The 21,819-nt window shown below is 41.5% G+C and overlaps 2 protein-coding genes and 1 non-coding gene across 3 annotated transcripts in view; 2 read left to right on the top strand and 1 right to left on the bottom strand.

Annotated features, from left to right (window-relative positions):
- Positions 1-5,127: 5,127 nt before the first annotated feature.
- Positions 5,128-7,142, bottom strand: KCTD12 (potassium channel tetramerization domain containing 12). The gene has a single exon (XM_060080031.1). It carries the CDS (start codon positions 7,051-7,053, stop codon positions 6,070-6,072), a length of 984 nt encoding a protein of 327 aa, XP_059936014.1. The 5' UTR covers positions 7,054-7,142; the 3' UTR covers positions 5,128-6,069.
- Positions 7,143-7,984: 842 nt separating this feature from the next.
- Positions 7,985-21,819, top strand: part of ACOD1 (aconitate decarboxylase 1) — a 60,903-nt gene continuing 47,068 nt past the window's right edge. Inside the window, exons 1-2 of the mRNA XM_060079778.1 lie at positions 7,985-8,004; positions 8,297-8,426. Of these exons, the coding sequence (XP_059935761.1) occupies positions 7,985-8,004; positions 8,297-8,426 (150 nt within the window). The remainder of the gene's footprint in view (positions 8,005-8,296; positions 8,427-21,819) is intronic.
- On the top strand, positions 18,152-18,259 carry LOC132477827 (U6 spliceosomal RNA). The gene has a single exon (XR_009530333.1). It is a non-coding gene; the product is annotated as a U6 spliceosomal RNA (small nuclear RNA).

A 21,819-nucleotide genomic window follows, 5' to 3' on the forward strand; every position in this document is an offset into this window, starting at 1 on the left:
ACAGTGAGAGGCCCGCATACCGCAAAAAAAAAAAAAAAAAAAAAAAGACTGGTAAAATAAATGACAGCACATTTAGACAACGGCATTTCATGCACAGTATCATGTAGCCATCAAATAAGATGAGGTAGATAGATCATTGTTACGTGTACGAGCATGCATTGCAGGAGCTCCCAGGATAGGTGGTTAAGAGAAGAAAGCAAGGCAAGGAATAGGCATAAATTCTACTGAATACAAAAAAAGAGGGGAATTATTTATGTATTCATTCATTCATATATTCATTCATTTATATGTAATGTCTCTGTAAAGATGCACTAGTGATTATCCCTGGGAAAAACTAGCGGTTACTGGAGAGTGGAGATCTACTTTTTACAACACATACTCTTATATTGCTTAAATTTTTCACCATAAACTTTTCAAAAACTAAAACAAAAGCTATCTGGAGGAAGTAAAGGCAAAAGCAAAGAGGAAGGGCAAAGCCTGCCTCACTGCCCGCCTGACTCACTGCTTCCTGGGCCACAGTCCAGCAGCCCGGGGCTGGTGTGATGGGCTCCAACTTCTGTGATTTCTCAACCTGGGAGGCACTATGCTTTCTCTCGAGACAGGGGACATCAGTGACTGAGGATGTTTCAGGAAATAGCCCCTATATCCGAAATGCAGAGCCTCTCCCCACATTCTTTAGAATTTTATCTTCATGCATTATACTTTTGATTAAGGCCCATCTCACAGCATCTATATCCTTTTCCCCACAAACTTTAAGAGGTCATCTCTACCTACATCCCCCATGTTCAAAGTAATTCACATGTGTTGCCAAGACTGTGGTCAAAGAAAATGTTTGTGAAGGACTTTTCCTCCACATTGAGGACCAAACCACCTTGACAACAGGGGTTTTTGACAATAAACTCTGGGGAAAGGGCCCATTCATTCCTGGACCTCCTAGCCAATTACCCAGTGAGGAGTCCTTCTGATGCCATTAGCCCTACAACAATTTAGGAAGCATTCCCAGTATTCAGAGAACCCCTGAAATTAGACCAGTGTTTGAGCCAATCCATACCAAAGAGCCAAGAGGAATAATTAAAGGGTGAATGTTTTATTCTTTAGTGTTTAATAGAATACATCACAAGTCACATAATCAATGATTCATTACTTCACACAAAGGGAGGAAAACAATTTGAGGATTTCTGTTATATAACTGGCTGTGAACACAGAGAGAGAACCAAAATCTCTAGAGCATTTAGATGGTTGAAGAAATTCTCTCTTAAAGTTTGGGCATGTCTGAAAAAACTTCCTCAGTTTTTAAAATATAAAAGGATTTTTTATTTTTCTTGGCTTTCTGTTTCATTAGAAAACCTGATAATTGTATAATGATTTTTTCCCTTTCTCCTTCAATTTTGAGAAAATGGCTCAGTGATATGTATCACTTAGCATATAACATTTTCAACAATTTCATAATCCCAGATAACTCTGCGGGAATCTTACATTGTTTCTCAGGTAAGAGTTTTTCAGATGCCCAGAAAAATTTAAATAACGCGTAATTTGCATCTTCAAAATTAATATCCAAAATGGATGTTTTAACCTTTGTCATTAAATGTCACAAATGCTGTTTGGGTGGTCATAAATGAATTGTCATCATTTGTATTCAATATTAATAGCAAAATTCACCGGCCTATAAAGTCAGAAAGACAGTTGTATAATAGTTTACATTACAATTAATGTTCACATACCTCAAAACACATTTAGAATTAAAAAAAAAAAAACGGGAAAAAAATCATAAAATGTATAAGGTGACAAGAATTCTTGGTCAACTAGTTCAGCTTCCTACCACACGAGCTTATACTCTAATGTAAATATTCTGGTTGAATTTCTTCCATCTTAGTTTCAAGGGCCCCAGTAGAGAATAGAAATCTTCAAACATTAATACTTTTAGATGATGTTATCATCCAAAACTGTGACAAAGAAAAGTTAACTTCAACATAGCATGTTTCTGGCTCTAGGAAAGCCTATTTTAGGTACTATAGCCACTGGAAACACAAGACTATTTTATTTATTTCTGAAAAGATAGATTTAGGTCATCTAAGAAAACTAATTCAGTTTTTAAATGAGTTATAATAAGGAAAAACAGAAAAAAATTGCAAAGGATTTACTCTGGTAGATTTACAATACAAATATTCAGTTTACAATTTTAGAAATTTAAGTCAACTGAGTAAAGTATTTATGATTTAGATTATAAAAGAAATTCTTAAGGAATTCAATGCCTCCAGTCAATACTGTTCTAAATGCCTGCACTATCATTTATCACTTTTCATGTGGAGTACAAAAATGTTTTTTGAATATTAGATTAGAATTTACCATAATTTAAAAAGTAAAAAATTATCAAAGCCTCACCTTACATGGCTTTAATGTAATAATAACATTCCATGGAAAATTCCAATAAAAATTGGAATATGTTATGAGCATGACAGTTGCCTATTTTGTCTGAGAATTCACAGACTATGCATTTCCCCAGAAAAGCAACAGGCTCCATATATACATGGATCTGGTTTGAAAGAGAAGACAATTTTGTCTAGTATTATAAATTATCACTTTGTTATCAATGAAAAAACCAAATAAAACACGAGAATAAAAATTGTACTGAAAGGGAAAAAATTTAAGTCCCACACATTCAAGGAATATTTTCCACAACACGTAATTTGAAAAACTAAAATGAACATGGTTCATAGGCTACATGTTTTAAAAAACAGACAATATGTCAAACACTTGGTGCAAAAGCACCGAACATGGTACCTGTTTTTTTAACCACCACTGTCAGCCATTCTTTTTTAAAAAGTTAAATTTGTTATTAAAATCTAATGTCACTCAGTTGTATTTATGAACCAAATGGTACTTAGAGCCATTACATATGTAAATGCATGCTACACTGAGCCAGATTAATGCAGTCATAATTTCTGAATAATTTATAACACCCTCCCAGGTTACTGAATGTCTTTGGAGAGCTTACTCAAATGGATGCTCAATATCTCATCCAAGCTCACAGATGACAACCAACACTCCAGCCCACTCTGCAGACCACTAAGGGTCCTTCTGTGGCTCAGAGCACATGGTGAATAAGGGACCCAAAAGTGCAGAGGCCAAGTCATCTTATCTCAGTTATAGTATCCACCCAATGTAAAAATGAGTTTCCTACCCAGCCTTTACTTTGGGCTAAGGTAGAATTTGTCATGTATCAACTTCCAACTTTAGAGGGGATAGTCAACATAGAAAAAAAGGTTGGCTTACCATCTCTAACCATTCAATTCCCAGTCCTTCAGATAGTGAAAGGGGTTAGGGAGTACTGTAGGGCAGCAAGGATGTGTGGAGGAGTGAGATGTGCATACGCACAAAGCTGTGAAATAGTTCAACTCAAAGTTTTACAAGATAAAACTTTTAAGACTTGGATGGCAGAGACAAAACTTGAGCAATTTCCCGTGACTCCTGGAGCTGAGCAGATTTAACAAGGCAAATCAGAAATCTCGGAGTCTTGCCATAGGTCAGTGACTTTGATCTGTCCCAAGATGTTCTCAATTATGTGCTTTTTGTTGCACAATGTAGCAGAATACCACATAGGGTGCAGACATCTCTGTGACACTTACTTTTGGCCAGTGAGTGACATTCCCAAATCATTTCAGGCTTGAAACAGGGGTAAGTTCTGATGTGTTACCTAGTCCGAGAACACACCCAACACATAAGCAAATGCGACTTCCTGAATGTTTCTGCTTCCCTTACAATTACGGTCTTTGTAATTGTAAAGCTAACTTTACTTTTCTAAACAGGCACCTCCAACAAAAGACCTCAAATCTTTCTCTTCCCCAATTAAAAAAAAAAAAAGAATTGGTGGATTAAAAATACAGGTACCGTGGTTTATGTAGACAGTCAATCGACATATTAGTATACAACTAATATCCAAGCAAAAAGTATGGAGCAAACTCAGCTTTATAACTATGTATTTTTTTCCTAACCCAATTTCCCCATAGACAAGGATATAAGAAACTCATTGAAACATGTTGCTTTAGTATATACACCATCTGATGCAAGTTACTGGGGGTAAAGACAGGAACGTTTATAGCATTAGTAAATTAATTAAAAAACTAAGTGATTCGTGTAAAATGTTTATATATGGTATATACAGACTGGATCACATGAGTCTAAGAATAAAACTGTTCCAATTCTTAACATCTGTTATGGACATATAGTAAGATACAGTACAAGATTCATTTTTAAAAAGAAGAAAAAATAGTGCTAATTTAAACACTGAAAACGACTCTTACAAAATCTTTTAAAAACCTACTTCAAGAGAATGATGCTGAAACAAATGAAAAAGGACAGGCTTCTCCGTCATCACAGAATATCCAAAGGAGCCTCACAGCATGAAGGACAAGGATTCATTTCCCTTCACTTACAGTGTAGATACAATATACAGTGGGGATTTATTCCATGTTAGAGTAAAGATATAAGGCAACCAGGTCTCCTTCTGTTTCAGTTGCATTTACGTGGAACATCATTTTATTGCTCAGCTCACTTTTAAGTACTTATTTGCCTTCATTTAATAATATTCCACTTTACAGCTGTCTACAGATGGCAGCCCTTGGCGATTCTATTCTCTGCAGCTCTGTCATTCGAAAAGATTCCACCTTAATTTCAAACAACCTGCATCAAAGTGGCATTTTTCAGGTTTGCCCAGAACTCAACATTGGCTGGGCTTGCAGACAGTTAAGGATTTTTAATAAGAGAACTTAAGTCTAAGTAACCTAAATCAATATATTTTGTTCAAGGAAATAGATTTTAAAATCAGGACTTATAATCAACAAGAAAATAAATTTCAAAAACTAAAACCCTACTGGGTAACTCTTTGGTTAGGTTATATAAGTATCAGCAAAACAGTTAGTTCAATAAACTGCCAGGTAAGAGTAGATCTGTGACTCACCTTTACAAAATGCTTTGCATGTTTTCGTGTGCTATTTTGTTAATGTGCATGTACTCAGACGGACGGTACAAACTTCCAACTTTCAAATAATAAATGAGTATGTCCGCTCCTCCCTTCCCACCCCTCCTACCCTCCTTCCTCCCTCCCCACCCCACCCCACAAGGCTTAAGGTCTAAGGTCCTACTGACAGTCACTGCAATAATACAGGTTTTCTTAACACCCACGACGTGCATTACTACCCAGCTCCGTTTACAGTCACAGCCAGGTGACCTCCCGCAATGCTCGGCGACCTGAGCTGTCATTCTCTCTCCCCCTCTTGCCAATAACGGCTGCCATGTCAAGCAGTTGAACCAAGGGCTTCTGGCGGTGAGCCCAGGAAAAAGGGTGCCTCTTCAGGCAGGAGGGGAACTTTCTACAAGTTTAAACCACAGGAGAAGACCTTTAAATCTGCACGGAAACCAAACGCTCCTTCATTATGCCATCACCATATTCTTCTCCTACTTCTACCTGTAACTTTTCAAAACTTTATTCATTTATAGTCCCTGAACAGCCTCCGCGGGATCCTAATTCCAGCTCTGGAGTCTTCCGTTCAGCCTTCTAAAACTTCACCTTTAAAGAGGGTCAAAAGACTGCGTAATAAATGACCTTTCAAAACTATTCCCAGACACTGCTACCAATTCTCTCTCTTAAACCGCGAGTGAGTCATCAGGGCTTGAGAAGATTTCAAGGAATCTTCTATACACTGGACAGGGTCCAGTTAGGTTCGGAACAATTCAGTCATTCCCAGGTACTAGGTGACTTCGTAGCCACACTGCCCCACTACATCCAGACTGAAGGACAATCCGGGGGAGGGGTGGTTTGAGGCCGGGGGGCAGAGGAAGCATGGGGTGGAGAGGTACGTCTGGGCGCTCTCTTTTAGTGGGGTCCAGAGAAGACGAAGAAGCCGAGAGGATCTGTGGCTGCAGGTTCTAAAGTGAGGGGTCAGTGGGTCTACCGCAGGTGGGGAACAGGGGAATGGGAGAACGTGGGGTGGGAGGGGAAATCTATAGCCCTCTCCCGGGCAAGAAGGAGAGGGAATGGGCGCGTTGGAGTCGCAAGGGGGTGTGGGGAGTTCACTCCCTGCAGAAGACGTACTCGGTGTAGCTGGTCCAGATCTTGTCCTCGTTCTGGTCGGTGCTGCTGGCGAAGGCGCAGGTGCCCGTGGAACTGCACGCCACCATGTGGAAGCCCGACTCGGACAGCTTGTCGAAGGCCTGCTCCAGGAAGTTGAACTTGAGGTAATAGCGCGAGGTGTAGCGCTCCGGAGGCCGGTCGGGGTCCCGGCTCTCGTTCAGGGTGTCCCCGAACACTTCCTTGGCCAGCGATGTCTTGCCGCACACGGTGATGCGCGCCACTCGCCGGAACTTGGCGTCCGCCTGAGCGTCGCGCCCAATGGTGTAGGAACCGCGGTAGCCGATGGTGATGTAGCCCGAGCGTCGGCTGCCGTCCAACGACTGGGACGGCGTGAGCAGCGGGCCGGGCGCGCCCCCCGACGGGCTGCGGCTAGCCACCTCCAGGGTGGGCGACGGCGCCCCAGCCGAGGCGCCCTCCTGCTGCTCAGGCTCCGCGTAGCCGAGCGGCAGCAGCTCGTCGCCCAGCGACCCCTCCTTCTGCACCCCGCGCCGCGAGTGCGGCGGCGGCGGCGGCCCGGGTCCGGGCTGCTGGGGCTCCCCGAGGCGGCGCACGAGCTCCGGCAGCTCGAAGTACTCGGCCTCGCGCTGCAGTCGGCTGCGCTCGGGGAAGTAGTCAGGCAGCACGAGCTGCAAGTCCCGCAGGTAATCCAAGATGTAGCGGAAGAGGAAGCCGTCTCGGTCTATAAAGAAGCGGCCTTTGCTGTCCCGGGCCAGCTCCTGCGGCTGCTGCTGCGTGAACATGCGCCAGAGCAACGAGTCGGGAACCGACACCACCGTGCAGCGCCGGGTCACATACACCTGGCCCCCCACGTTCAGCTCCACGATGTCGGGAAAAAGCGGCGGCTCAGCCGAGGACGACGAGGAGCCGCTGCCGCCGCCACCACCCCCGTTGGGTAGTCCACGAGTGCTGTCCGCCAGAGCCATGGCCAAGAGGTGGCCGGGCTAGGGCAGTGGCCGAGAGACGGGCCGCGCGCCGGAGCCGCCGCCTTTCTCGGACGCTCGCTCAAGCCCTGCGCCCCGGCCCGCCGCTGCCGCCGAGAGCCGCGCGGAGCCGAGCGCACGATGCGAGCGCGCCTCTGTGCGCCCCCGCGAGCCCCGCTGCACTCCTCCCGCCTCGCCCGCGCGCTCCAGGAGAGTGCCGGGTGGCGACCTGCGCGCTGCTTAAGTAGAGCCGCCCGCCCGGGCGCCGCGGCGCGCAGAAGGCGGGGGCGGCTGCCGAGCGGCGGAGCCTCGCTCCCAGGGCGGGAGCGGGGGGTGGTGGGGCGGGGAATCAATTTGCATCTGAAACGCTGACGCCGCGACCGGCTGCTGGCTCCACCCCGGCTCGCGCGCCGCCCGGACACCCCGACTTCCCTACCCGTCCTCGCCCGGCGCTCTAGCCCCTTCCCGCTCCTGCCCAACTTTCTTCCTCTTCCAAAGCGGACAGAACCTGGGCTTGGCCGCATCGGAAGACGAGCCTTCTTTGGATGGACAGTCACTGCGCCCCCTCTCCTCCTAACTGCAGCCGGAGACTGTGGAAGGAGCACTTGAACTTTCCGGCTCCCCCCACCCGGGGAGTGGAAGGGCCTGGCTGCCCCCGGAGACTAGCCGCTTTAAACACTGTAACTGTGGCGCTTTAAACACGCGGCTCGTCTCGTTGCTGAAAGTTCTAGAGAGAGCCCAAAAAATCTGGAGAGGCGGTGGGGCCGACCCGGCCTGGAGGCAGCTAGATTTTGTTCGCGCGTACGAGTAGCCTCGAAAAAACCCTAGAAACAAAAAGCTAACCTCCGTATCCTGCTGTAGAACGCTCTCCCATCGTTTATTTTCTGGGTAAAAAGGCAAACTCATTAGTTGGGAGACCTCAAAATTGGAGGAAATGGCAAAAGGGGAACTTGGGTGAGTTCAAGGAGTGACTTCGGGGCGTGTTCCCCTCCCGGTGGCGGACGCGACCTTCCCCCATCGCCCCTTTTCTGGCCAAGCTGAAGGGGCGTGTACTGTGAGGCCTAAGGGAAAGCTACGTGTCCGCGGCCCTATCAGCCCCGGGTGAATCGCGCTATGGAACTCGGAGGGGTTGAAGATCAAATATAATTTAGAAAACCTACCTTTCAAATCCTCCCAAAGGTCCAGGCGCACCCGCTCTCCCGCGGGCCTGGGTCACTCTGTTCAGCCCTTTCCGAGTGCCCTCTAGCCTCAGGGTCCTTGTACACCTGAAGGCCCGCTCTAGCTCCCTTCCGGTCCTCTCCCTTCGCACTCGTATTCGCCCTTCACAATGCAGCACCCAGGCCTCCTCCGCCGAGAAAGCTTCCCTGACTTCTCAGGTGGGTGGGGCTTCGGATGGGCCCTTCCACGCGCCCTAACGCCCAACACATTCTGACATTACACGTCTGTGAGTGATTATCTAATCTCTGACTTTGGTAAATAGTCTCCTGAGCACTGCAGAAAGAGGACGGAAGAGAGGGTAGTGAAGAATGTTTAGCAATCATCAATCAATGGTTATTTGTTGTGCGCCAGCTATTCATTCGGCCGCGCCGGGTAGAAGAATAATGTAAGACGGAATAGGCTCCACAGAGCTTTCAGTGTAGCCCGGTAGGCAAGGGTCAGAAGTCTGAGCTGTTATCAGATCGGTTTGAAGTACAGACTGTCAATCAGTATAAATCAGGCGAGATCTTTGTTCTTGATAATAATGTTTCACCTTTTGTGTAACTACCCGATGAGCTTTACAGTCTCCTCATGGATGTGTGTCGTTTTTACTTTGAAATGTTTATGTCTGCTGAACAGTTATCTCATTCATGTCAGTGTACTGAAGTAAGATCAAGCCCCAGACCAGCTCACTTAACTGCAAGTACAGATTGTGATACTGAATATATCTGACCACTCTTTTTTTGTTCTTTGGTATAAATAATAGCTGATGCAAAAGTTCCAAGTTCCAAAGCTGAATTTCTAGGCGGCTGGGCTACTATTTGTAATATCAGTGTCAAAGCCCTAAAGCAACCAGTCTCTTTTTTGTAAATCCAAGAAAAGCCTTTTTCATATCAATTCCGTACATATTTTTGTATCATTACTTTGTTCATCATATCAACAAATCCTGTCAGTTCTGCCTTCAGAATTCTTCCAGGCTATTAACATGTTTCACCACCTCCCTGCCATCACCCGGGACCAAGCCACCCATCACCTCTTGCATTGGCCTCCTAACTGCTTCCACCTTTGCCTCCTACAGTCTTTTATCACCAGAACAAAAAGAGGGATCCTATTATAACCTAAGTCAGATCATGTCACTGTGTCCAAAGCCCCTCACTGGCTTCCCATCTCACCAAAAGTAAAAACCAAAGTACTTTCATTGCTTACAATACTCTACAAGATTGGAGCTGTCCCACCAGAACCTCTCAGACCCGTCCCCTGCCACTCTCCCAGGAGCTCCATGCTTTAACCACATTACCCCCACCCCCTACTGTTTGCTCAGGGCCTTTGCACTCCCTGCTCCCTGTGCTGAAAGACTCACTTCCCCTCCGCCTCTTATCTTCTTCATCTTGTTCAGGTGTCTCCCTTCTCACCTTCTTCAGGCCTCTGCAGCAAGACTTTCCCTTGATCACCCTATTTAATATAGCACAACGCCACCCAAGCAGCATCCATTTCCCTGCTGTAGTTGTTTACTGTTTGTTTCCCTGCATTAGAATATAAAGTCCAAGAGAGCATAGATTGGGGTTTGCTTGATTCATCACCACATCCCCAGTGCCTAGAACAGAATTGTCATATAATAGACATTGGATAAATATCTGTTTCCCACTTGTTTATTCCACCAATATTTATTAAAGGTCCACCACTATGTTCTAGGCAACATGTTAAAAAAAATAATCTCTGCTTTCTTGGAGCTTCCAGGCTTGTGAGGGAGACAGATAATAAATATATAGATGAGTAAATCTACTTCAGGTAGAGATAAATGCCATGAAGAAAATAAGATTATGAAATGAGATAGAGGGACTGAGTACAGGGATACAGGTTTATATAGACTGCCTGGGAGCCTCCCCACAAAAGTGGCATTTGAGCTGAATAATAAGCAAGAAAGCCATGAGAAGTTCTGGAGGAAGAACATTCCAGGCAGAGGGCAAAGCAAGTGAAAGGAGTTTGGGTTAGGAATGATTTTGGTACATCTAAAAGTAGAAGTTTGTCTATTGTATCATCTGCTTGTATCTCCAGAGTGCCTTTGAATAGATCAGCACAAGCTCAAATGTGAGCCATACTGCAGGCCTAGACACTACCTTCATTCTCCATCACTTACCATATTTATCACCCATAGGCTGGTCTACTGCAGGAAGCCATCAGGATTTCCTTACAGAAGTCTCAGTTCTGCATAAGAGGAATAATAATGAATGAAACAGGTGATGTGAGACTGAAGGAATAATTTTCTGGCTACTTTTGTATGTTCTATTTCCTGCCTACTAGTTGGTGTCATGAAATTCAAGAGGAAATAAAATAGGGAACTTCAATGCTGGGACTTAAAGGCCTGAGTGTTTATAGAGGAAGGGAGGGGCCTGAGTGTTTATAGAGGAAGGGAGGGGCCATAACTCTTTAGCTTCTTCAATAGGTTAAATATGCTTAATTGTCAGAGGATAAGGGAGGATTTGGGAAGCCACTAGCTCTGTGTCTCATCTCAATCCAGCTTCTAGTGATGGACACGTTGATGGTCATTGTTTCAAGTGACTGTGTACTTTCCTACGTAACAGACAGCTGTCCTTCTATCCTAAAGTGTAGGTTATTGGAAACATCTCTGGACCTACATTCTCATCTGATTTGTATCTCTTCCCCCACCTATTGCCTTCCAATCAGCTTCCCACCCTGCCTCCACTGCACGTAGTAAATATTCTGAACACCAAAGATTTAAGAAAGGAATGAGGAAGATTACGAGAAATATAAAGTTAAAAGGGGAGGAAGAACTGGGGTGAAATGAAGTGAGTGCCTCTGAGGATTGAATAAATGTAATATATGTGAAAATGGTCTGTAAGCTGTAAAACACCATTCAAGTGTCAGAATCAGTATTTTCTACTGTCTATCATGCTTGACAAGTCTACTCAGTAAATACTGAATGAATAAATGAATGGCAGAAACATTAAAATGAATGCTGTGGGGAAAGGGGAGAAGAGGCAGAATCAGAAATTGTCCCAAACAAGTGTTTAGCTCATTCATCATCCTCCCAATATGTGTGAATCTTATCTGTATGCAGGCTTTAAAAATCATCGACTTTTTGCATTCAGGGAGAGAAAAGAATTAGATACAGAGAGATTAAATAACATTAAGCTTAAATGAACCAGGGGATAAAACGATCCTAATGAAGATCTGGTAAAAGATATGTCAATAACTAATCTTTAAAAAAGAGAGTGAAAACGTTATGTGAGGGACATTGCCGAAATATTAGGTCTAGAAAGTAAATTCCAACATCACTATTATATGATTTTTATACCTAAGAGAACCAGAGAAACAAAAATTAATAATGTTGGAAATTTTTAAATTTTTATTTCCATATCCTTATAAACAGTATCTGAAGCTTTTCCAGGAAACAGGTAATAATATGATAGCTAGCATTTATATAGCACTTACTATGTGCCAGCCCAGTTAATAGAACTATACGAGTATTAGCACATTTAATCCTCACAATAACTCCATGGGGTTGGTACTGTTATTACCTGATTTTTAGAAGATCATGAGAGCAAATAAGTGGTGGAGCTGGGATTTGAACCCAGGCGGTCTAACTTTAAAATTTGTGCTTTTAAATACTGTGTGCGTGTATGTAACTATGTATATAAAAACATTTCTATGAATGCTTTATATGTAGGAAAGAAATAGGTTCTATGATTTTCCCCACTTTACAGATGATGAGCCCAAGGCAAAGAGAGGTTAGGTAATGTGACCAAGATAATGCAGCCATTTAGCCCTGCTAAGCACAAGAATGGTGTTCTAACGTCCATGGACTTATGCTCTACAGGATTGGTAACCAGAAACTCAAAGTAGCTACCGTGGAAGAATTAGGATCAGGAAGGAGTTAAATCCTTGGCTCTCATTTCTCCTTCTATCGATGGCACAATCCTGCCTCAAGTAAGAATCTCCAAGGACATATTGAGCCCACAGACAGAATGGACACATTGTTGTCCTACGCTCCACCTGAGTCCTACACACAATAAATATATGATTTTACTTCTGGCTCTCTAAAGTACCATTATGGTTTACAAAGCACCAGGTTTGTAGTATGTTTACTCAGTTTTATTCTGATCTCATTTACTGTGGACTAGGATAAAGTGAGTCCATGGAAACTGTTGAGACCTAGGTTCTAGTATTCAAAAGCAAGTAGTATCTACTGGTCTTCTGGAGCTTGTAAAATGGAACATATGTATTCTACTGTGGCGTTAGATGTTACACTGAGCACAAAAATAACTGGCCCTCATGCACATGGGTGATTCTGGAACTTCTGACAGAGGCTAATTATTAACATCACTGATGTTTCATGTGAATCTGAGGGTTTTGGTTTCAAATTGTGATATTAAACGTAGAGGTTAATTATAAATGAGTTATCACATTGTATTCTAGTGCTTCACTGTTTTGAGGGCTTTCATATTGTCAGGTTCACTTGATGATCACAGTTTTGGAGGACATTGTTCAACAGTGTCACAAATGAAGAAAGAATCTCAGAAAGGTTAGCGACTGACATTGCCTCTCAGGTAGCACCAGAATGCAAATGGTGCCTTTCAGGTAGCTGGGATGCAGTGCTGGGATGCAAATGGATGCTTCCTGACTCCTCATTCAGTGCTCTTCAAACTCCTTAGCAGCCCTATCAAATCTGCTCCATTAATACCCCCAATGAGGGCTGGCACTCAAAATAATCACCTTGGGGACTATAGGCTTATTTGAGAGATGTCAGAATCACCCACCACTTTTGGCATATCTGTTTAGGAATTTTCTTCAGGGCTAGTTTACACAAGAACATTATTTCATTAGTTTACACCTATGCCAAATTTGGGGTTGATCACTTTTTACGAGGCTGTAATACAGGGCACCACACTGCAGGACACACCCACATGCCTGAGAATAATTAGGACAAAGCCAGTTTTCATGAGTGTGAAACTAAAGTAATGATTATCAGATAATCAGTAAAGACTATCACCTTTTGACACTGGGTTTTAAAGATCTCATCCCTGGAATTCCCTAATCAGCTGAATGGCATTGAGTTTAGGTTACTCAGAAAGAAAAAAGGCTCATTCAACTTCAAAGATTTTAATATGTGGTTCCAGAAAGTCTGCAGATTTCACTGTGTGTACGTATGTAACTATGTATATAAACATTTTCACATAATGGGCAATTACTTATGTAATTGTAAGAGCATTTGTTTGATATAATTAAGGGGGGAAAAACACCTTTCCCCAGTTTGCTTTCCAGAAATATGCATACTATTTCACAGTAGGGAAATGGCCTCAAACTATGCTAAACTTTAAATTTATATTACATAATAGGATTTGTTTTTAGAAAATAGGTTTCTTTTCCTACAGTAAAGTATAGATGAGAAAATCATACACATTGGAGTTGGATGAACCTACGTTCTTCTTCTGGCCTTGTTACTTAAAATCTAAGATACTGGGTGAAGTTATTTAAATATTCTGAACTTTAGATCTTTATCTTATAATGGAGCAAAAGCACCTGTTTCATCAGACTCTTGTGAAGTTAAATGAGATGATATAAAGCATTTCATTTCACACTGTCCAGCACATAACAGACACATCATAAACATAAGTTTCTGCCTCTACCCTCCCACTCCCCTGTTTCCATTGACTTCTATAACCCAAACAGTTTCCTGTTGAGTGTGCTTTCCTTGCTCTCCTCCTAGCTTTATTTCTTTTTCTTGGATGACATCTCTTCAGCAGTATCTATAGTGGACCAGCGTCAATAGCTTTTCATCTGCAGTTCCTCATTCTTCCCAGGAGTCAGTCATTTCTCACAAATTTGTTCTTTGGTTGGAAGATGTAATCAAAATCTAGATAGCTTGGGACTCTCCACTTCAGAGCTTATTTCTCATCCTAGTCTTTGCATCTCAAGTGACAGTTACTAACATAGCTTAGTTTTATCTCTAACTAAAAACTCAGCCTGCCATCGGCAACACCTGGGAGAGAAAGTCTAGGTAGAAATGGGCAGAGGTGTTGTAAGGAGGGGCCTAAAAAACTCCAGATGTCCTCAGAATCCTAAGAGAGTGACTTCCTCCAGGAACTGATGAAGATCCAAGACTAAAGAGGGCAGAGCAGCAATGCCATCCCAAAGGGCAACTGTGGTGTTTCCCCATATCTCCCAGGCTGTGATGAGGCACAAGAGGAAGACACAAATGCAGACTGCATCACTGTAGCAGATATTACTGGAAGAAATATCAACAGTGCAGGGGATGTTTAGCTCCTCCTTACGTTGTATTCAACATCCCTTCAAGTATTTATGAAGTGGCTGCTATGTGCCTGATCTTCCTGGAAGTCATGGATGGTCCATGATTTATGAGAAAGTATGAAATATCAAAGTGAGTGGCCAGTAATGGCAGGGGTTCCACATGTCACATATGAAGATCATAGGGAGGGAAGTTACTTTCCTTGTCAGTCAGTATTCTCTAAAGAAACAGAACCAATAGGATAGAAGTCTGTATATACATTTGTATCTATATCTATTAAATGATAGATATACAGAGAGAGAGGTTCATTGATTTTAAAGAATTGTTTCACATAATTGTGGAGGCTGGTAAGTCTGATGTCTGTAGGGCAAACCAGTTGGCTGCAAATTCAGGCAAGAGTTGAAGTTGCAGTCTTAAGTCTAAAATCTGTAGGGCAGGCAGGGAAGATGGAAGCTCAGGCAGGATTTCTATGCTACATTGGCATGGAATTCCTTCTTCTCTGAGCAACATCAGTTTTTTGTTCTTATGGCCTTCAGTTGACTGGATGAGGCCCACCTGCATTATCAAGGATAATCTACTTAAAGCTAACTAATTGTAAGTATTAATCGTGTCTGCAAAATACCATTGCAGCAACATCTAGACTAGTGTTTGACCAGACAGCTGGGCATCACAGTCTAGCTAAGCTGACACATAAAATTAACCATCATAATTTCCAAGCAGTGTTTTATTGGAAGTGAAACTGAGCTTCTTTTGAGGAAAGATGCCTATTCATCAGCAAGAAGCCACAGCTTCATAAGTTATAAAAAACTGATACTATACTCGTGTTTAGTGTAAGAGCATCTGTGGTTTAGTCTTCTTAGTCCCCCTGTACTTATGATTAAGTTTCAGACAGACTTGTGGAGTCCAAGCTGTTTTTAACAGAGGAGCTATAGCAGTTCCACTCTCAGCTTTATTAGTTTGGGAGTTGAGGAGACCCTCTACTGTATTTATAGTACCATGAGTAGAGAGAAACTAGGTGTTTTGGATACATTGCATAAGGTACATAAATGCTCAATCATTGATGGAGATATTCTCTATTATTTATTAATCTATTATGTATCATTTATTATGACTCTATTCAAAAAGCATGAAGCGATCACAGAGGAAGGAAGCATTTTGTAACTAAACTGACAATGCCCGAATTCCCTCCAAAAATCACTTTTCCCACCCCTTACAGATCTTTCTATGTCTTCCATCTATATGAACAGCGTGTCTAAGGGTTGACCTTTCCTACTCATGAATGAGACGATCAAATGTTCTGCTTTCCAAGAAGAGAGAAAAGATGGTTCCCAGAAAATAGAGACTAGAAAACTTAACATTCATCCCCATAAAAATTCCATAATGGATGATTAAATAGACTGTTTTTGACCTTTTGAGAGAGAGGGAGAGAGAGAGAGAATTGCCTTCTGGAGACAATATGAGCTCACCCTGAGTAAGTCAGGTCAAACTAAATACTTTCCCTTCTTGGACAGCATTGTTAATCTCATGAACTGTGGTAATACTCTAGACACAGTATATTATATTTTTGCAAGGATTTCACAGCTCATTCATGATATCTTTTTGGACAATGAGAAATGTAAGCTGGATAATAGTTTCAATTAGATGGACACATTGTTGATAAGACAGGTCTATTCAAAGATTGTTGATGAATGGAACAATGTCAAACTGAAGAGAAAAGCTAGAAATAAGATTTTGTTTTAGCCCTTTTCTACTGAACTTCTAATTTATCAACAACTAAGTCAATCAAAACTAAATGAATCAAAATTAAAAATTAAGTGCATATGTGGGAATCATGCTAAAAAGTATTTATAGATGACATGGATCTTGGTGGGCTAACCAATCCAACAAATAGGGAACTGATGTTCAAAATCATTCACATGGGTTTCAGTAACAGAGAAACAAACAAGAGAGGATATAATAAGGATAAATGTAAAGTTATGCAGCTGATTAAGATATAGCTTAGCAGAACTTCATGTGAAAAATTATCTGAGACTCTGCATCAGCTGCAAGTTCAAGAAGCCAATAAGATGGCATGGCTGTAACACACACATGCACACACACCCAAATAAAATAGCTTTTAAAAGTTGGAAAGGACCTTAGAAATTATTCAAGTCAAATCTCCCATGTTGCAGAGAAAAGCTGAGCATGCAATAATAAAAACACAATAACTGATAGTAAAACTACATCTGGTATTTATGTATGTTTTATTGTAGACATTGTACTCTTTAAAGTTACTTTATTGTGTTCTTGATTTGCATGTCTCTAATGATTAGTGATGTTGAGCACCTTTTCATATATTTCTTGTTCATCTGGATGTCTTCTTTGTAGAAATATCTATTCAATTCCTTTGCCCATTTTTTAGTTGGGTTACTTGATTTTTTGCTCTTGAGGTAAAGGAGTTCCTCATATATTTTGGATATTAACCTCTTATCAGATATATGGTTTGCAAATATGTTCTCCATTTCTGTTGGTTGCCTTTTCATTTTGTTGACTTTTTCCTTTGCTGTGCAGTAGTTTTTTACTTTGATGTAGTCCCATTTGTCTATTTTTGCTTTTATTACCTAAATAAATTGCCTAAATCTATTCATTGACAGATAAATAGATTAAGAAAAGGTGGTATATATACATACAATGGAATATTATTCAGCCTTTAAAAAGGAAGGAAATCATGCCATTTGGGGGACAACATGGATTAGTCCGGAGGACACTAGGCTAAGTGAAAGAAGCCAGACACAGAAGGACAAATACTACATAATATCACTTATATAAGGAATCTAAAATAGTCAAATTCATAGAAGCAGAGAGCAGAATGTGGTTGCCAGGGACTGGGAGAAGAGAGGAACAGGGAGGTATTAGTCAAATGACACAATATTTCGGTTGATAAAGTGATGAGATGATGAATATGTCCTAGAGAACTACAGCACATCATAGAGCCTATAGTTCACAACACTGTACCGTATACTTAAAATTTTGCTACAACGGTAGGTCTTATGTTAAGTGTTCTTACCGCAAATGATAATAACAATAAGTAAAGAAAAAGAGTTACTTTAATAGGCTCGAATGTATTTTCATAGAGTGTAAGCAAGGTTGTGAGGAACCTAAAAACCATATAACAGATATAAAATGTCAAGGGTTTTTTTGTGGGTTTTTTTAGCCTAGAATATAGTAGAATAGCATAGAAGGGAGTACTATTAGAGGCAGCATGGCAGCTGTATTCTTTACAAAATGAAAGGGCAAAACTAGAGCCTAGAGATAGAAGTTCTTAAAAGGAAAAGTTCAGGTTTAGCTTAAGGAAAGCTTTTTGAACAACTAGTGCCACCCATTGATGGGAAAGGCCACTTCAACAAGAGCTGGTTTCCCATTCCTACTGTAGATCTAAGCTATAGACCCACCAAAGACAGGCAACAGAGAAGAGATTCATGATTTGAGTTAAGAAGCTGTACTAAGTGATCTCTACTTCCTTTCTATTTCTAAGCTTCTACAATTTCAGAGCACAGCAGGTGCTGTTTCTTTCTAAACTTGTCTCCCATTTTCAGGGACCTATACTTTCTATTCAGTTTTTCTTTACACTTAAAATTTTCTAAGAAATAAATTCTAGGGCTCACTTCAGCAGCACATATACTAAAAATTAGAACAATACAGACAATATTAGCATGGCCCCTGAACAAAGATGACACGCAAATTCGTGAAGCATTCCATGTCTGAGGGGGATTAGCAGATACAGATTACTATATATAAAACAGATAAACAACAAGGTCCTGTTGTATAACACAGGGAACTATATTCAATATCCTGTAATAAACCATAATGGAAAAGAATATGAAAAAGAATATATGTGTGTGTATGTGTGTATCTGAATCACTTTGCTGTCCACCAGAAACTAACACAACACTGTAAATCAACTACACTTCAGTTTTAAAAAATGCATTCCCTTTACCCCAGCAATTTCACTTCCAGAAACCCAGCTTGAAGAAATATTGGCCCATGTGCAAAAGATATACATACAATGATAGTTGTTGTAGCTTGGTTTGTAATAGCAAAACCACAAGGGGTTGGGAATTCATAAATGTACATCAATAGGAGAATGGCTAAATAAATTACGGAACAACAGAAAAAAAAGAAATAAAGTCTATTAATTTTTTAAAATGAAGCAGTCAAAAGTTCATCAGCCCTCTGATAATTTACCCTTGGTCCATGCCCCAAAAGGGTCTACCACCCTGCATTCATAATTGTTTACAAATATCTCATCCATAGAGATACTAAAAATAGAAAGAAACAGCTTTCATTTATCTCAGGAATAGTTCCAATGAGTGACATTGTCATAATCTGGAATTTTAACTTAACCTTACCCAATTTAATATAAAACCAGGTGTCCTTAATATAGATCCCAAGGACAGTGGGATAGTTTTTCCACGGTTAAGAATTTTATACATATCTGGATTATCTGATCCCTTTTCCTGAAACAATCTTCATCACCCTTCTGACTCTTCTAGCCATCTAACTAGAAGTTACACTGATCCATCCTATGCCACCTAAGTATTCAAGGATGCTGTTTTGGGCAGTGGAAGTAGCTGTTGAGTGCCTATAGCGCATAAAGCACTGTGTTGAGTTCTGGGTCTACAGCTCTGTCTAAGGCAGGCAGAATTCATGTCCTCAGCAGAGAATTCAGACAGAGAACAAACTAATTTTACAATACATAAACAACTCTATGTTTATTACATTCATAACGTGCACTCAACAAATATTGGTTAAATGAATGAATGAACTCAACTGATGAAGAAAATAACTTGGACTTAATTAAAATTTTTCTTTATACCACCTAGAAAGAGTTTACTAAGAAAAAAAGAAATTGAATAACGTATGCATATTCAATCTCCTTAAAACTGAACATCTTTTAAAAACATTGGAATAACCAACCACTTACTTGATAAGTTTCAAATAAGCTGTATTTTTTATTTAATATTTTTCCTGAGTTATACAGTGATTTTAACCAACCAAATGATTATCCCTGAATGCTTTGTCAGAGCACTTTAGGAAAGCTAAATATATACTAATATGTGTTAGGTATTTAAATATTCTGATCAAACCTTCAGATATTCAATCCGAGAAGTAGTGAGTAACTCTTTTTTATTTTTTCTGCCCTATCAGCAGGTTAAGGCAATAACAATGCACCCTGTACAGCAACATCAAAAGGCATATGTTTTCTTCCTCCAGCTACTCAGGTGAAGCTAAGAGTTGGATTTACCCAGGGAGAGAGTTGAAGGTGTAGTCAAGGGAGTGATTAAAATGATGGAATGAATCCAACCCGTGCAAGGAGGAAAATGAGGCCACGAGTACGGCCTGCTGAAAATAGCACTAAAAGACATGGGATTACGCTTCAATATTCTTTTCTCCTCAAAGGAGGAGTTCAGGGAGCCAACAGAGCATATAATGGGGTTTCCAACCAAGAGGGGATAAAGGGAAGATGGTTCCCCACCTCTTGCCTTTGCAGTCTCTCAGTATCTCTTTAGCCTCCTTTTTTCACATCACGTGTCTGAAGCCCGCAGCTCCGAGTCCACCTTGAGAGCAGAGCCTTTCCAGCTTCTCCTGGATTCATCAATATTTCCTTCACTTAAATTCTCTTTTGACCTTCAAAAATAACCTTTGTTGGTGACTTGCACTCTTGCTTGTATGAAAGAGGTTGAATTGCTAGATTTGATCATTATGTTGTTTCTCTTTATTTCTGCCTGGCTGAAAACTAATGTCCTATTTCCAAGGTTAGAACAAAAAAGCATGTGTTGGGCTTCTCTGGTGGTGCAGTGGTTGAGAGTCCGCCTGCCGATGCAGGGGACACGGGTTCGTGCCCCGGTCCGGGAAGATCTCACATGCCGCGGAGCGGCTGGGCCCGTGAGCCATGGCCACTGAGCCTGCGCGTCCGGAGCCTGTGCTCCACAACGGGAGAGGCCACAACAGTGAGAGGCCCACGTGCCGCAAAAAAAAAAAAAAAAAAAAAAGCAGGTGTTTATTCCTATGATCAAAATAGGTTCTTAACGGGGAAGCTAGATGCGACAGATTTGAGTAAAACAAAAACCAGTGCCGGTTTTATTCCCGGCTTACCCTTGATCCCATTATAGTCCACGGGAGTAGATCTCACCACTCTTGACCTTGGCACGTGCTGGTGGTGGCGGCGAGGAAGGCAGACAACACCTGGCAACTCAGCTGTCCCAGAGGTGCCGTCCAACACTTTCACATCAACCTCTTTGGCCAAAACTTAGTCATGTGGCCTCATCCAGGGCAGTGACATAACAAGGGTGGGCAGGTGGGAGCAATCTACCTGGAGGACTGTCAGGCAATGGGACAGCAAGCCATCAGCAGGGCCGGCAACACATCTGTCCAGTCAGTGAAACGTTTTCATCCACTTAGTCTCAAGACGTGTTAGAGTCACCAAAAGACCCTTATATTCATATTTTGTTGTTATGCCCAAATAAAAGATGATCTCGTGAGCTGTCACTGTGCCACTTTTCTGTTTACAAATCTGACTCTCCTTCTCCTCCTTACCAGCCCCACTTCTCCCTAAACTTTAAGCCTCCACAGAATAGAGGCCATTTTACTTCATTTTTGTACCTGAAATATATGAGCTCGCCCACTAAAAGTTTGTTCAATGAATAAATGAATGAATGAGACAGTGAATGAACAGCTAAACCGGATGGGTGAATCTGAGGGAAGAAGTGAATGAATATGTTCCAAGTGTCTAATTTGCCGGGTTGGCTCGTTCTAATTTTTAGATCACAGTGTATTTAGCTTCTAATTATTTCCTGCCTCATACTTTTTTATCCATTGGGGAGAGAAAATTTTAAAATTTCAGTATTTAGAATTGGTGAATTTAAAATCAGATGCCTTGGTAAAATGTATGACTCTTTTCTCGAAAGGGCCTGGTAGACATAAACATGAGGGTGGTATATGTCCTCTTCATCTTCAAAAATGTTCACTGTGCATTCACAGGCAGAGGGTGGGAGAAATGCTTCCAAGAAAGTCAAACAAAAAGTTATCTTCTACCTCAAAATAGTTAGCAGGACACTATAAACAGATGCTATACATTTCCCTCTTTCATGGATGTACAGTAAGTATATCAATAATAATACCTTTGGTTGATTAACTATACATAATTCATAGCTCAGAATTTTCTATTTTTAATCATCTCACATGTAAAATTGTTTAGATACTACAATATATCACCTTTTCAGGGAGAAATCATGGGTAAGTCAACTATCTTTTTAACCCTGTAG

This window comes from Mesoplodon densirostris, chromosome 17 (assembly GCF_025265405.1).
Source record: "Mesoplodon densirostris isolate mMesDen1 chromosome 17, mMesDen1 primary haplotype, whole genome shotgun sequence".
Lineage (NCBI taxonomy): Eukaryota > Metazoa > Chordata > Mammalia > Artiodactyla > Ziphiidae > Mesoplodon > Mesoplodon densirostris.

Bases quoted from the DNA above. Each gene is read 5' to 3' on its own strand.
- KCTD12 (XM_060080031.1), bottom strand. From the start codon at position 7,053: ATGGCTCTGGCGGACAGCACTCGTGGACTACCCAACGGGGGTGGTGGC.